This window comes from Rhagoletis pomonella, unplaced genomic scaffold (genome assembly GCF_013731165.1).
Source record: "Rhagoletis pomonella isolate Grant_MI unplaced genomic scaffold, Rhpom_1.0 Rhpom_scaffold_00002, whole genome shotgun sequence".
Lineage (NCBI taxonomy): Eukaryota > Metazoa > Arthropoda > Insecta > Diptera > Tephritidae > Rhagoletis > Rhagoletis pomonella.
Window position 1 is genome coordinate 17046446 of NW_023458556.1, and position 15329 is coordinate 17061774.

A 15329-nucleotide genomic window follows, 5' to 3' on the forward strand; every position below is an offset into this window, starting at 1 on the left:
TCGGTATGCTGATGGATGGATGCATGAATGACTGGTTAGTTGTTGTTGTTGCTATTGCTGCACTTTCGTTGGCTTGTTGAAGTACGTACGTAGTTAATGGTTTGAAACGAAGCCATTTGAGTTGGTTAGTGCGCATTATGCCAGCAACAAGCGCCACTTTGCCAAAGCGCCTGATATGAATGGAGGAGCGGCTTTGCAATTTTAACATTTATTGCACACTTTGGCCAAGACGATTTGCCATTTAAGCATTTAATTGCAGTAGCAGGCGGTTGTTTTTGTATTGACGTTTTTCTTTTTCGTTTCGTTAACAAGCGTTCGTTCTATGTAATTTGATTTGAAGCAGCAGCGTTGTAATGTCCATCAAAGCGAATTGTGAGCTGTAATTACATATTTATTTTGATAATCTGATTTGTAAGAATGTAATTTAAATTGTAGCAGATACTAATGAGCTGAGAATCACGTATTCCATTACGTACATATTTATGTAGATACACACATGCATACACATGTGCATGTATGGGACTGTTGAAAACCAGACTCGAGGAAGGCGCTTTTGTTGCTTTACTAACTAATATTTACTATAGCTAAAGCTTAATTTCAGGTTGTATGGTCAGGTGCAATATTTATTCAAACAAATATTTCGTAACCATGTAAAGCAATAGAGCTAGACTGGATATCAGTCCATCCAGCGATCTTGTCAACTGGCATATCGATAGTCAGGTAGCCTTCAATTAGATTGGAACAAGGTTTATAACCTAGGCTAGTTGTGGCTAAAATTGTACACCATTATTTGGGCCTGGAACTTAAGGGATGAACGTGTCAATTGCCTTACATGATATCAAGCGATTAGTCGATTATAAGCAGTCTAAGCGTGAAAGCGTAAAGGCGTAAACAGGGCTACAAAATTGCAAAAACAATAGGGGTATTCTCGAAATCTTGTACGTTGCACGGATTGCACGAAATGCTTAAATACTATTTCGAATTTGCAAGAGTAGGAGAGCACCCCATTGGAAAGTTGTAGCAGGCTTAGGTAGGTAGCTTTTATTTAGAAAAGAGCAAAAAAAGTACAAACATTTTTTTTAGATCAAAAGTAAAACAAAAAAGTCAATGAAAAATTCAAGTTTGGTTTTATTTTAACTTTTATACTTTAATGATTTTTTTCCACTATTTTTGGGTTTGAGAAATGCTCTTGCCGCAGTAGCCGAGTTGTTAGTGGTGCCTACTGCCACTTCAGAGGTTCATGGTTCAATTTCTGTTCGCAGCAACATCAAAAAAAAGTTTTATCAAGTAGCGGTCGCCCCTCGAGCAGACAATGGCAAACCTCTCAGTTTACCTCTGCCACAAAAAACTTTTGTTGTTTGTGTGACAAAATCAAGAAGCAGAACACGAATTGTAGGAGAAGCTCGGCCAAAACACGTAGAAAATGTTTAGCGGCAAACATTCATTTATGGGAATCAAATAAAAGGAGGTTCCCTTAAACTGGAAAAGGCGCTTAAAACTTTTATTGAGAGGTCAAGATTTGTTTTAAATGGAAAATAGCCGATAAAAAAAATCCGGTCTAAAAGATATTCGAAAAATCAAAACCGGTGGAAACCGACTTAGAAAACCCGAATCAATTACCCTAATAAATAGCAAGCAGCAAAAGTTTATGCCAAGTACAATAACAAGATACAGCAAAACATGAAGTGAGAGAAATGAGAGGAATTTGTAGCAGTTCCAACAACAAAACAGCTGGCACAGGGTCGCATTTACCTTGCTACGCTTTCTTGCAAAATATATGCACGGGCTTATACGTTGCTGCTATAGGAAATCTTGTTTCCCATTTATTGTACTAATTATAATCACTGAAATAAATAAATGAAATTAAATTAAATTTTGTTGTTGTGTGTTTGCAAGTTATGCAATCCATGCAACCTGCAACGGCCTTGCAAGATTTCGAGAATACCCCTAATATGTAAGTCATGTGATAGCAAACTCCGCAGTTTCCTGCTTCCCTAAAGAAAGAGGCCTCAGGGCTCTCGGTAGGACTGCTGAGACGACATTGTCTGCTATCAACACACACACACAAAAATAAGGCCTTGTGGAGTGTAAAACCAAGGAAGAAACCGAGGAGCATGTAATCTGTAAGTAAATAAAGGTGCTTTGCTCGGTGAGACTCAACTTCAAATCCTGCAAAGGGCGTCCAAGTGTATTACAGTTTTCATTAGCATGCCAATGCTGTCCAAAACTGCCTCAGGTGTATGAAGAGTTCACAGCCTGCACACGAATGTGTTTACTCTACGGACGTATTCGGTCTATGTGTGGTCTTGTGGGCCAGCCAGTCATTCCCAACCACACCTCCCTCCTTAAGTAAAAGCGATGTGTGATAGAACAAGGGTGTTGAACAGTGCAGTAAGGACGATGGTATGTTATGAAGGGTAACAATGCGATGAATGCATAAATTTAGATACATGCAAAAAACATTTTCACCTATCCCTCTAAAATATATATGTAGGTATATCTGAAAGCTCACTCTATCAAAATCCTGTTGTGGAAAGAAACTGATTAAATTCCGCGAATTTGGTCAATAGTTAGTCAGATCAAAATATGCTTAGGGCTGGTTTCTCCAACTCAACTTGACTTAGTTTAGCCATTTTTGGTACTTAAGTCAAAACTTAGCCTACTTTTTACACAGCTTATTCTTGACCAATAAGTCTAAAAAATTGGTTAAACTAAGTTAAGTTGAGTTGGAAAAACCAGCACTTAATGTCAATTGAAATGTCAAGAAAATAGAGATTTTCATTGTTTCAGTCTAAAGTGGCAGTGGTTGGAAAATGTGAGAAAAATAAAGAAGTAATTCGCTTTGTTTTGCTTTTCTACTTTAAGAAGAGGAAGAACGCAGCGATTACTTTTATTTCTATTGTCACTGCCCCATACACAAAAGTCAACAATTTTTGATTGTTCCAAAACGGATTTCTGTAAGGCCTTTTTAGCGCAAATAGACATTTAATGGTGAATGCCCATTACGCATTTGACACATGAAACGATACTTTCGCTCTGTGAAAGACAACACATCGAGCCCTAACCGCCAAAATAACGTAAGTGACATTTTTTTCAAAATTTTCTTTTTGATGCATGATGATGTTTCTAGAGCGTATAGATGCATTTCTGCATCAAAAAGTCAAATCAATTATTAAAAGATGGGTATCAATCGAAATGAGGATGGAGGTTTTATTTCTGAACTATATTTAGGAGGGTTGCCACGTGTTTAGCAATTCAAAAACAACTTAATTCATCAGTTAATTAAAATATGTATTACAATGCCAGATGAAAGAGATTTCAGAAAATTTTAGTTTGAAAATAGTTTTGAGGATAGTTGCCACCTGTTTCATTTCATTTTCATTTGGAATATTTTTTTTTTTAGGTTTTGAAAAGGCATTTTCACGGCAGTCGGGTTCACTAATTGCTATTATTGTTATTACCGTTTTCATGGACATCAGCTATACTCTAAATACAGTTTTGGTTTTTTGACAGCTGCGCATTAGAAATTTACATAATTTACATACATACATTTGTACAAATGATCAATAAACTCTAGCATATCATACACAAAATTATTATACTGCAGAGTCTATTCAATCAAATTACTTCAGTCAATATTTTTAACATCTGCACAAAAGTAAAATTAATCTTATTATATTCGAATATCATTTTATCTAAATAATCCAATGCAAACCGTCATTTATTTTTTGTTTATGCGTGCATGTCAACAACAACAAAATTCATAAAAGCATAAACATGGTCTCGGGTCTCGCGAATCATAAAAACGCCAATTTGTTATTGTCTAAGTTTAATGTAAATTGAAAGTCTGAAACAGTTAAAAATACAAAGAATAAAATTTGACTTTGGATCATAAAAAAAATCACCATTCAGCTTTCGTTCATCGTTCGTTCACCTGCTTGCATTGTCATCGGTGTTAATGTGATGTTGTGTTTTCACCACCTGCGGCGCTGGAAGCACATCGAAGTGAGACGCCACAAATTCAAAAAAAAAAAACAAATTAAATGAGCGTCTTTTTGTGATTTGGTTTGACCTTATTTTCATTTTTGTTATCAAATACATATTTTTAGAATATTTTAAAGCATCTAAAGCTTATTGCGAGTTTGAAACGTTTCTTAAAGAGGAGTTAAGCGTTATAAAAATTTCCACCTTGGTACATCCTAAAATCAGTCAAAATCGAGTTGTATGTGTAACCTGAGTGAAATGATTTAAAAGTAACTGAAATCCAGTTTCGTTTGAGGAAATTTATTCGGAGCACCGTGGTTGTGACTCAGTGCACGTCAGCCGTTTATCACTGTCGGCACAGTTCTCTTTTAACTTTTGACAAATTCGCAAATAAATTTTAATTAATAAACACAAGTATGTGCGCTTAATTATTAACCGTTTGAATGAGGTGGTACATATATATAGCGAATTTGTTGTTTAACTTTCGCAATTCTTCAAACGTGAGCGTAATTGACAAAATTCTCATGATTTTTTGGTGATGCGCCACAAATTTATAACACAAACCCAAAAATTTAAAACACACACACATACGGCTAAATGGATAATGCACCCCCCCACATGATATGTGCCTATCAACTTTTTATAATCAATTTTTAACTTTATAGCCATTGTTAAGTGTCGCCGAAATTACTTGTTGGCTTTAATTTATATGCCAAACATGTCATGCACCAGTCAGTTGGCCGCGTTGGACATGTCAGCGCTGTCATTTCGGTGAACATAAAATCGTTTGCATGGTTAGGGAACTTACGAGTATATACAGTGACTCAAACAAGTGACCACATGTTGATTTCTTTTAAATATTCACACTGTCTTGCGAGTTAATGTTTTTTGTTTGTAATTTTTTTTATAAGCTGTAACCAAAACCATATAAATTGCAGTTTCAAAATTTATACAAAATTTAGGAAAATTCAACAAATTTTTATAAAAATTTAAACTTTTTAATCTGACTCTTAAGAACACTTTTGAACACTATAGCTCATACCATTTTAGTCTTATGAGATGCAACCGGCTAACAAGAGGCAATTCCTAAAGGGTACCCTATCTTGCCAGCTCATCGGTCATGCAGTTACCCCCGATTTCGCTTTGCTGTGGAACCCAAATGAGCTTAATATCGTAGTTATCCGATGCCGAAAGCTTGCTGTCAAGGATCAAGCCCAGATGTATCGCCCTGTCAACGAGCACTAGTGGGAGACCGCCCATTGAGGGAAGACGGTAATTCGGTGCCGTATACCTCCAAGTAAAAATAATAAGCTCCGTTTTGCTAGGGTTCACATCCGGCAGTCGCTTATCTCCAGAGCCATCAAAAGGTCCTTAACGACAACCCAGTGGGGTACCCAGCGGAATACCTCTACTCACGTATCTTCGGATTGAAGCCCTGCTCCATTCTGCCACAACGGTTCTGTTGCAAAGCAAGCGGGTCGGCTCCGACCCCTAGCTTATTTAGGTAGTTGACGATAGCCTCGGGCAAGATGTTATTAAAAGCCTATTTTATAACAAGGAAAGTAACAACCGCAAATTCCTGCTTTTAAAAGATTGCTCAGTACTAACAACAACCGTGTGTAGGGCCGTTTCAACGGAGCTGACCTTGCTGTAAGCATGCTGCTTCAAGGATAGACGAGGAGAGACTGAAGTCCTTTGGTGAAACGTGCGACACCTTGCCCGCCTTAGGAATAAAAGAGATTCTGACCACACTTCAAGGGTCCGGGACAAGACCCCTAGCTAGCTAGTGGCACGACACGAAAGAGCCAGTGGCTCAAAGAAGGCGATCCTCACTCAAAATATCCACGTTGCTGAGCGCCCAGTTTACATTCTCGTCCCTGATGTATCCCAGGGGAACAAAATTCCGAGAGAGGACTCGTCTAAACTTCAAACATTCCTGGCAACCTTCCATGCTTTAGCAGAAGAATCCCCATGAAGTTTTAATGAAAACGAGAGCGTAGAGTATATATTTCACAACTCAAAAAAATCTGCTTTCAAAATTAAGCGTTTTGGCTAAAATTCGTTTTTAAAGTGCACAAAGGTAAAATAGAATAGAGGGAACGCCCCCTTGAGGATTGCCTTTGGTCATATGCTTACTTATGGACTCATCCCCCCGTTCTAAAAGAAAACTTCTCTTTGCTTAACAAAATCCACCAGTCCCCGTTGCAACACCCAACCCAATGGAGGTACTTAACAACGAAGTTATTTGTACGCGACTCTGCGGAATATGCTTTTGTGGACTTTGGCCCTCTCTCAAAATCCTAGGTTTATTATTAAACCATAGTACGCAAGTTTAAGAAACACATATGTAGATACTCGTTTATTGAATACTAATAATTTAAAATAATTTTATTATCCTTTGATTTTTGTTTTTTTTTTATGTTTACATACACGCATATAATTGAATTATAACTACTACAGATATAATAAATAAACAAAAAAACTTTTAAAGTATTATGTTGGTTTTGAAAATATAAACATCTAAATTTTGTACAGGGCAAGCACCCCTTCATTTTGTTCCATGCACAAAAAAGTCAAAATTTGGTAGAATTTTTCGATAAAAAAAAACGTTTTAATTTTTAAATTCCCATGGATGTCCTTAGTTATTTTGAACGTAGAACAAAATAAAGGGCTGCCCCACGATTTTGATATTTTAAGGACCACCTTAATAATTATGTATAAATAGTTAAATTACAAAGAATAGTACAGTAAAGTGAATGTTAACAAAGTAAAGTGCAAAATAGCAGCAAGGCCCTCAAATTTTATTTTATATAGATAATAAAACATTATAAAGTACACTTAATAAATAAACAGGATTGCCTATTAAGGGCCGTTTGCACCATGTCTAGTTAACGCTAACTGGAAGTACATACATACACTCTTCAGTTAAGTACATCGACTGCTTTATCGATCACATGTTATAGGCTGCGTGTCGATAACGTCGATAAAGTTGTTTAGCTGGTAATTAGAGTTAACCAGGCATGGTGCAAACGGCCCTAAGAGCGTATGTAACTCTTGTAACCGTATACATGTAGTAATAGTGAGCACCCCACAAGAAGGATAATTAATTTTTGATTTAAATATTTATACATAAGCTACTCTTACTTTAAGCGCTAAATGCAGTTGCGTTGTTTTCGTCGTGCCACGGAGGCACTTTCTTCGTTGCAATTAAAAACATAAAAAAAGAATATATATACTAAAAGAACTAAATATTCACTGGTAGGTACCTTAACAGTATACACATACACGCAAATATAAAACCTAAGAACTGAATTTATTTTCCAGAATATTCATTCGTTAATTATGTAACAACTAAAATAGAAACTTATCTAGTTTTTATGCTGTTTTCCATTTCAATCAGCCACTTTGCATATTCATTAATACAAGCTAAATTAAAAGTACCTAAATATTTATAAGTAACTTGCTTCGCTTAAATGTAAATTAACTAAATTAAATCAGGGAAATCTTATAATTCTTCCAAACAACGCGCATTGGTGAGCATAATTCGCGTTAAACGCCACACTTGCTTCGCCGCATTTTCCAGCGCCCCTGGCGATTTGCCCTTGAAGAGGTCCATATTCGGCAGGAAATAATGTGGACACCGACGGCATTGCAAGCAGGAAATCAATTGCAAGAATATGCCGTTAATGCGATCAGCAATACAATTCTCTTCCCATTCCATTTCACGCGGATGTTTCTCACACTCGTACAACAATAATGTCTTAAGGTGATACGATGTCACTGGGTTGCCGGGCAAATCCAAATGGCGATCGCGAAGGGTCTTTAGAATACTTAAGCAACGTCGTCGACTGGCACCTGAAATGAGAAGGTAGAATAATTTGTTTGATTTAAATATTTTATATTATGTTTGTATGTAAATACGTATATATGTATGTATATTAGGGTGGTCTTTAAAAATCAAATGCACGATTTTTTTCAGTCTCAACCCTTCAATCGGTAACGCCACTGTGATAGATATCACATATAAATCTTGGTTCCGATTGGAGTCGATTAAGGCGTATCGCAAAGCTGATGTAAAAATTTGCTGCCTACATTTAAGGCCCACCCTAATGTATGTAGACTTGAACTTATTTTATGAACGACGCAGTGAGAAAATGTAATGTATCGTAATCGAAAAAATAATCAGTAAAACAACCTTTTTTACATTCCAAAATGCATTTTTTCCCCAGAGCGATGTCCTAAGTGCATTCAATTACCTAGTATCGAGAAATGAATGTGTTTTAATATGAAATTTTTGGAACTTTTTGAATACATTAGAATGCTGATTACATAGTTAGCAGTAATATTATCGAGAACGCATAAGAAATACATTATATTATTTATCACGCATGTAATGCATTACTACTTTTCCGATTGGGGTGCAAACAAACATATTTGCCTAGATTTTAACTATGTAGAAGAAAAAAAATAGCCTCCATTCAAAAATTTCTAAATTTCGAATGATTTCAATAAGATTACTCCTCAAAAAAGTTCACCGTAGAACCCTAAGGGCCGCTTTCTCAATGTCTGAAATAAATGTATCGGCATTTAAAATTTAAGTGTTGGAAAACTCAGGATTAATAATGTCTTTGGTAAAAAAAATTACCTTCCCCTTTAAAGTGGCCTTCAAAAAAAATGTTTAATAGTTTAAAACATATATTTTTGCTGTTCTGTCGCCAAGCAATACATTTTCAAGAATCGAAAATTGTATTAAAAATTTTGTTTAAAACCATGCAATGATATTTTCAGGTAAAAAATTCAAAATTTTGATGTTTGAGCCCATTTTAAAGGTCAAGGTAATTTATTTTATCAGACGGGACTATGCTTCCTGTATTTTCTATCATTTAAGCTTTAAAAGAGGGACCAAAAATAATTTTTTTTTTTTTTTTTTAATTTAACCAAAAAATCAACAAGTTCTAAGCGTCGCGACGCGTGGTAAAACAATTTTAACTATTCTCACATATTTGCATACTGCATGTTACAATGATTTTTACTTCTCGATTTTAAGCAATAAAAATTTAAAAAATATAATTAATATTCTACTTTTGTTTTTTTTTTCAAAGAACATTATTAGTTGATACTTGATTTTTATTTACATACATATGTAAATATGTATATAATAAGCGAAGGGATTGTCCAGGATATTAGATCTGCAGCGTTCGCTCGATTCTCAGAAATGGGGTGTCAAATTTAGGCGCTTGGCCTGTAGATGTGCGATAAGGTTTTACTTTTTCAAATTATTTAATAACTAGCAGACCCGGCGAACTTCGTCCCGCCCAAAATTTTTATATATTTTATTGAAACTTTTTGGTCCAACATTTTCACCAACAATTCACGTTTATGATTTTCTTTGGCACATTTGTCTGCTAAGATTAAGGTTTGGTGGTCATTTGCCGCTTTAAATAACCTAAGGAAAGTGTTATATCCATTCTTGAAATTCTCCAGTTGTGCGGCATTTCATAGCACGGTTATTCGCAAAGCGAAATACATTTTTTCCTCTTCACTCCCTGGCGGCAACAATGACCCGGTTCTATAGTGAGTGTCCTAGAAGCTTTACAGTATAGTAGGTGGCAATTTCAAAATGGGTGCGAATCATTGTTCTACGGAAATGCAATATACATATACTTATTTCAGACGAATTACCTTAAAAGTTTGAACGCATAATAATATTGGAAAATCACATCCAATGGGCCAATCGCAACGCAGGAGCGTTCGATATACTCAATGGTGCAACAGGTCGATTTAATCTGACCTTCACGGCCCCTTTTCTCACTTGGCTATTTTTAGTAATAGCTCGACTTCAGCACCACTTGGAAGCACGTTTTTGCAATAGTATTGCATACATATTTAAAATGTTAGCCAAATCGGATCATAAATAAGATTTTTAGTAATAACTCAACTACAGCGCCAACTGTCGGATTAAATTGTGAAACTAAACCATCCAGAGACCCACTCAAATACACAAAAAGTTTCGTTAAAATCCGTACAACCATTTAGGAGGATTTCACTCACAAACACACCTACAGAAGAATAAAAAAATTCATTCAAAGATAGCTAAAGGTCGGTACGTTTGTAGGCCTCACACCCCTTTTCAAATAACCCAAATTTTCTCCATGAGTATGGGCTTGATTTCAACTATATACATATCTCCATACGAAGTTCCAGTACTGTACCGTGAATACTTTCAGAGATATGCAGTATAAAAATTCGATTTATATGGGTGGTGCCACGCCCCCCTTTCCAACAGCTGCCCTCTTTCTTCATGAGTATGCGATTGATTTCATATAACCATACCAAGTTCCGGAACTCTACCATGAACACTTCCAAAGATAGGCAGTATGAAAAATTCGGTTTGTATGGAAGATGCCACGCCCCCTTTTCCAATAGTTCCAATTTTTCTCAAAGAGTATGCGATTTATTTCGTACATCTCCATACAAAACTCTAGAACTCTACCATGAACACTTCCAAAGATAGGCAGTAGGAAAAATTCGGTTTGTATGGGAGATGTCACACCCCTTTTTACAATAGCTAAAATCTTTCTCCAAGGGTATGCGATTGATTTCGTATATCTCCATACCAATTTCCAAAACTCTACCATGCACACTTTCAGAGATATGTAGCATGAGAAATTCGGTTTGTATGGGAAGTGCCACGCCCCCTTTACATATAGATTTTTTTCAGCCTAAAACCATCCTTGGGACACGTGCGGTAGGTGGCAGTTTCAAAAAAATCGGTTCAGCCGCTCTCGAGCCTTGCGAAAACTAACAAACGGTTCTAAATATATATTAGTTGATATATATTATATATTATAATTATATTTTGACAGTATCCGTTGTTTCAGATTGGCGCAAAAAAATCTTGCCTAGTGACGAATTCGCCCCTTGATATGGTCGTTACTTAAAGCTATTTATATTCGAAATTGCATGAAAATTGGAAAACAGGAATCTGTAAGCTTATCCAGGCAAAAAGCTACCTACGTACCGAATTTTAAGCAAATCGGACCATAAATACGATTTCTTCGAACAGATCGGTCCCTGGTCCACTTCTCGGACAAAATGGATCATATATGCTAATATATGCTAAAAAGCTACTTACGTACTAAATTTTAAGCACATCGGACTATAATAAGATTTATTCGAATAGACCGGTCCCTGGTCCACCTACTCGAAAAAAAGTAAAATTTTTTTAGCCTAAAACATGGTGGTTACCGAAAGCTATTTGTATACAAAATTTCATGAAAATCGGACCAGCCGTTCGCGAGATTAACTGTTATAAAAAAAAGGGACTTCTCTATATATAATTAGTATAGATTAATGTCATCATATCCGTACCGTTCATTCGTAATAAAGGGAATTAGGTAAGAGAAATATGTATAATCATATGGATGACAAACGAAAGATGTTTTGGACATATTTTGAACCTGCTTCAAATGTCGAATTTACTTAACTTAGTTAATTATATGACATATCAAAATATGGATGTCAAACGAAAGAGTATTATAAATCTCTAGTTTGAACCCTAAGAATATTTTTGGGATGTTGGAAGAGGGTTGCAACCTGTTTAAAAACGGAAATAACTTAATTAACAGGTTAAATGAAATATTACAACATAGTGGATGTCAAACAAAAGGGATCTTAAAACGATTTATTTTGAAATAACTTTGAAGAGGGTTGCCACCTGTTTAAAAAGTTAAATTCAAATTATTTAATAAGATAAATGAATTATTAAAATATGGGTATTAATCGAAGGGGATTTGAACAAACTTTATTTCTGAGCTATACTTAGAAGCATGGGCGTAGCTAGGTAGGGGCAGGGGGGGGGGGGCCGGGCCCCCCCCTAACTTTAAAATTTTTGCCTAGATATTCAAAAATACTACCACGAAATGCTTGCTTGATAATTTCGGCCCCCCCTAAATTTCAAGGTTTTTCCTATATATATACTGTATAACAAATTATACTCCCAACGCTAACTAAATAATTAGTAAATTGATTTGAAAAGTAGATATGTGGATCATCCGGTTCTGTATCAAGTTATTATCCCTAACTTCAAAGCACTTCCATTTTAAAAGGGTAAAAAGCTGGCTGCAGTCCACAATGAGCAAAAATTGATTGAACGGAAACTATAAATAAATTTATAGTTCAATTGTTTATTACCTTGTCTTTAGGTTTGTGTCTTTACTAAGCGGTTGGGTGAACAGCCAAGACGTTTACTTCTAAATCAAGTAATATATTTAGCATAAATAAATATACCAGCCTAAAAAATCTGCGTACTCAAAATGTTCAATACGCCCTCATACTTATACATACATACATATGTATGTATATCATTTAACGTTTTGTCCGGCTATTTGGTTTATTATACAGGTATGTAGAGCGAATTTAAAAAAATTCATCAGGGTTTAGTTGAGATATTCGCTTTTGGCCACTATGTTTTGGACATTTCCCAGTACTGCAAAGCTTTTGACGGCCATTCACCTGGGAGTGGCCAGAAGTGATTCGTGTGCTTACGGTTCAAATCGCAGCTAACTACGTCCGGATATTTATATCCATGAATACTCTTCTGGGTAGCGACCGAACGCTAGTTTAGCCTCTGCCTAGCCTCTGCCCGGCTGGTTGAAGTCCTAGGGAAAATAAAGGCTGACATCAGCTCCATCCACGAAATGCGATGGACGGGGCGAGGAAGGTAAGCGTGAGCCTTGCGACGTCTACTACAGTTGCCACGTAAAGGAGTGCAATTCGGTGTTGGATTTGTGGTGGGAGAGAGACCGGCGTTCACTCCAGTGGACGAAAGTCTAGCCACAATCCGCATCAAAGCGAGATTCTTCAACATCTCATTCACATGTGCCAATGCCCCGATGGAAGAGAAGGACGAGGCATCCAAGGCTCTCTTAGCTTAGAGCGTACATATTAGCGCTGCCCCCGACACGTATAAAAATCGTGCTTGGCCATTTAAATGCCAAGGTGGGCAACGAAGGGATCTTTGGTGCCAGTGTCGAAAAAATCAGCCTCCACATAGAAACGGTGGGCTGAGGATGATCCACTTCGCCGGGGCCCGAAGCTTGGCAGTATGTATTACTGGGTTCTAGCATAAAAACATCCATCAAGCTATTCTCATTTTCGTTGTTGGTGTTTCCTACAGGGTAGGAGTGTGATGTATTGTGGAACGATTTTCCGTCGTCCCTTGTCAAATTTGGTTTGGAGACAAACCGGTTTCGGCGTTGTTCCATCTTCAGTGTCATTTTTCGTTCTCTCAAGCTGCATGGATGTCTCCACATCGAAAAACGGGAAACCAAATCGAGCATGTTGTGATAGACGGAAGACATGCTTCCATGTTTTAGATGTACATACGTACACTCCGAGGGCCAAACATCGACTCGCACTACTATATTGATGCATCCAATATACGACCTAACCTCGGAGAAGCAAAAAAAGGGCCCCCAACAATGCAGGGAAAGTTCAACGTCGAAAAGCTGCAATCAAAACAGACGGCCAATGGATTCGGCGCTCGACCCTCACACCTGCTGTGACAGAGCACTCTTCAACAAACCGACTTGCGCGAGCAGTGGAACCACATTTCCCGCTAATTACTGGTACGATCACGAGTGTGAGAAAATGCTTGAAATGCTGTCCGACAGAAAAAACACCCGAAATTTTTAGCAGAGAGTTGAGCGACTTACGGAAGGTTTCAAGACTCTTGTATGAACAACCATGGCGACCTAGTGACCGATGTCCAGAACGTACTCAGATTATGGAGGGAACACTTTTCGACCCTTTTGAATAGCGGAAGCACTTCGAGGTCCCAGTCGATGACGATGGAGTCGATATCCCAGCGCCTGACTATGAAGAAAAGTGCCAAAGCTGGTTGAGCTGACGGCCTGTCAGCTGAGCTATTTAATTACGATGGCAAGGAGGTAATAAGGTGCATGCCCGACGACTGGAATTCAAGTGCGCTCTGCCCAATCCACAAGAAAGGCGACCCCGCCATGCGTACCAACTACCGCGGGATCAGCCTTCTAAGCATAGGTTGCAAGGTCTTATCGAATGTATTGTCTACCATAGACCAGGTATTCACAGTACGCCGAATCTTGGAAAAGACCCGCGAGAAAATGTTCCGCACTCACCACCTATTTGTCGACTTTAAAGCCGCTTTCGACAGTACTTAAAGGTATATGCCGCTATGTCTCTCATACGCCTGTGAAAAATGACGTTGAGTAATACCACCAGCTCTTCTCTGTTGCCTTTCGCCACCAGACGGGGTTTCAGACAGGGCGGCTCTCTTTCATGTGGCTTCTTTAATCTGATGTTGGAGAAGATAATAAGATCTTCAGAACTGAACCGCTTAGGAACAATTTACTACAAGAGCGTACAATTGCTGGCTTATGCCGATGACACTGACATCATCGGTAAGAAAAACCGCGAAGTCTGTCCTGACTTTTCCAAGTTGGACAAGGAAGCAAAGCGAATGGGTCTGGTGGTAAACGACGACAAGACGAAGTATCTCCTGTCATCAAACAAACAATCAGCACATTCGCGCCTGGCACCCACGTCACTTTTGACAGTTATAATTTCGAGGAAGTAGAGAATTTCGTTTACTTGGGAACCAGCATTAACACCTGTAATAATGTCAGCATGGAAATCCAACGCAGAATCGCTCTTGCCAACAAGTGCTGCTTTGGACTGAGTAGGCAATTCAGGAGTAAAGTCCTCTCTCGACGTATGAAAACCACACTATAAATCACTCATCATGCCCGTGCTGGTATGTGGCGTATTAAAATACAGCGGCTCAACTGGCTTGATCATGTCGTTCGAATGGACACCGACGCCCCAGCTCTGAAAGTATTCTGGCTTCACTTGGCATTTCTAATAGGCGTCAGTTGGTCAAAATCGCTTTGGCGGTTACAGCGCCAAAAAGGAAGAAGAGGAAGAGAATAGATCTATAACCTTATCAGTCACACAGTGTTTAATCCCGACGAAATCCTTGACGGTGGTGCCGGGAGGGGAACGGTACATGACGGTAGGAATTTTAGTTTGGGTTAAAGTCTCACACGGAAGGGGTTAGGCTTTCGATGCTTCCTCCTCGTAAAATAAACATGCTCAGTAAAAAGTTAACAATTTAAATCGACGAATAGTTTTATATCAACTTTTGTGAACTTCTGTTTATTTGTTTTTTGTACAACATATTTACCTTTATTGGTTACAATAATTTAAGCTATAATAAAAAAAATTTTAGTACATAAGTAAGTTATTGGTTTTGAATTTTTTATTTTGTATGGGCCCCTCCCCCCCCCCCCCCCCCCCCCCCCCCC

At 37.7% G+C, this 15329-nt stretch overlaps 1 protein-coding gene across 1 annotated transcript; it reads right to left on the reverse strand.

Moving 5' to 3' along the window:
• Positions 1–6898: 6898 nt before the first annotated feature.
• Positions 6899–7858, reverse strand: LOC118734570 (protein mab-21-like; the record flags this gene model as incomplete). Its single annotated transcript, XM_036464282.1, has 1 exon — positions 6899–7858. A coding segment is annotated over one exon (369 nt), but the record flags the coding sequence as incomplete, so codon positions are not given.
• Between the last annotated feature and the right edge of the window lie 7471 nt (positions 7859–15329).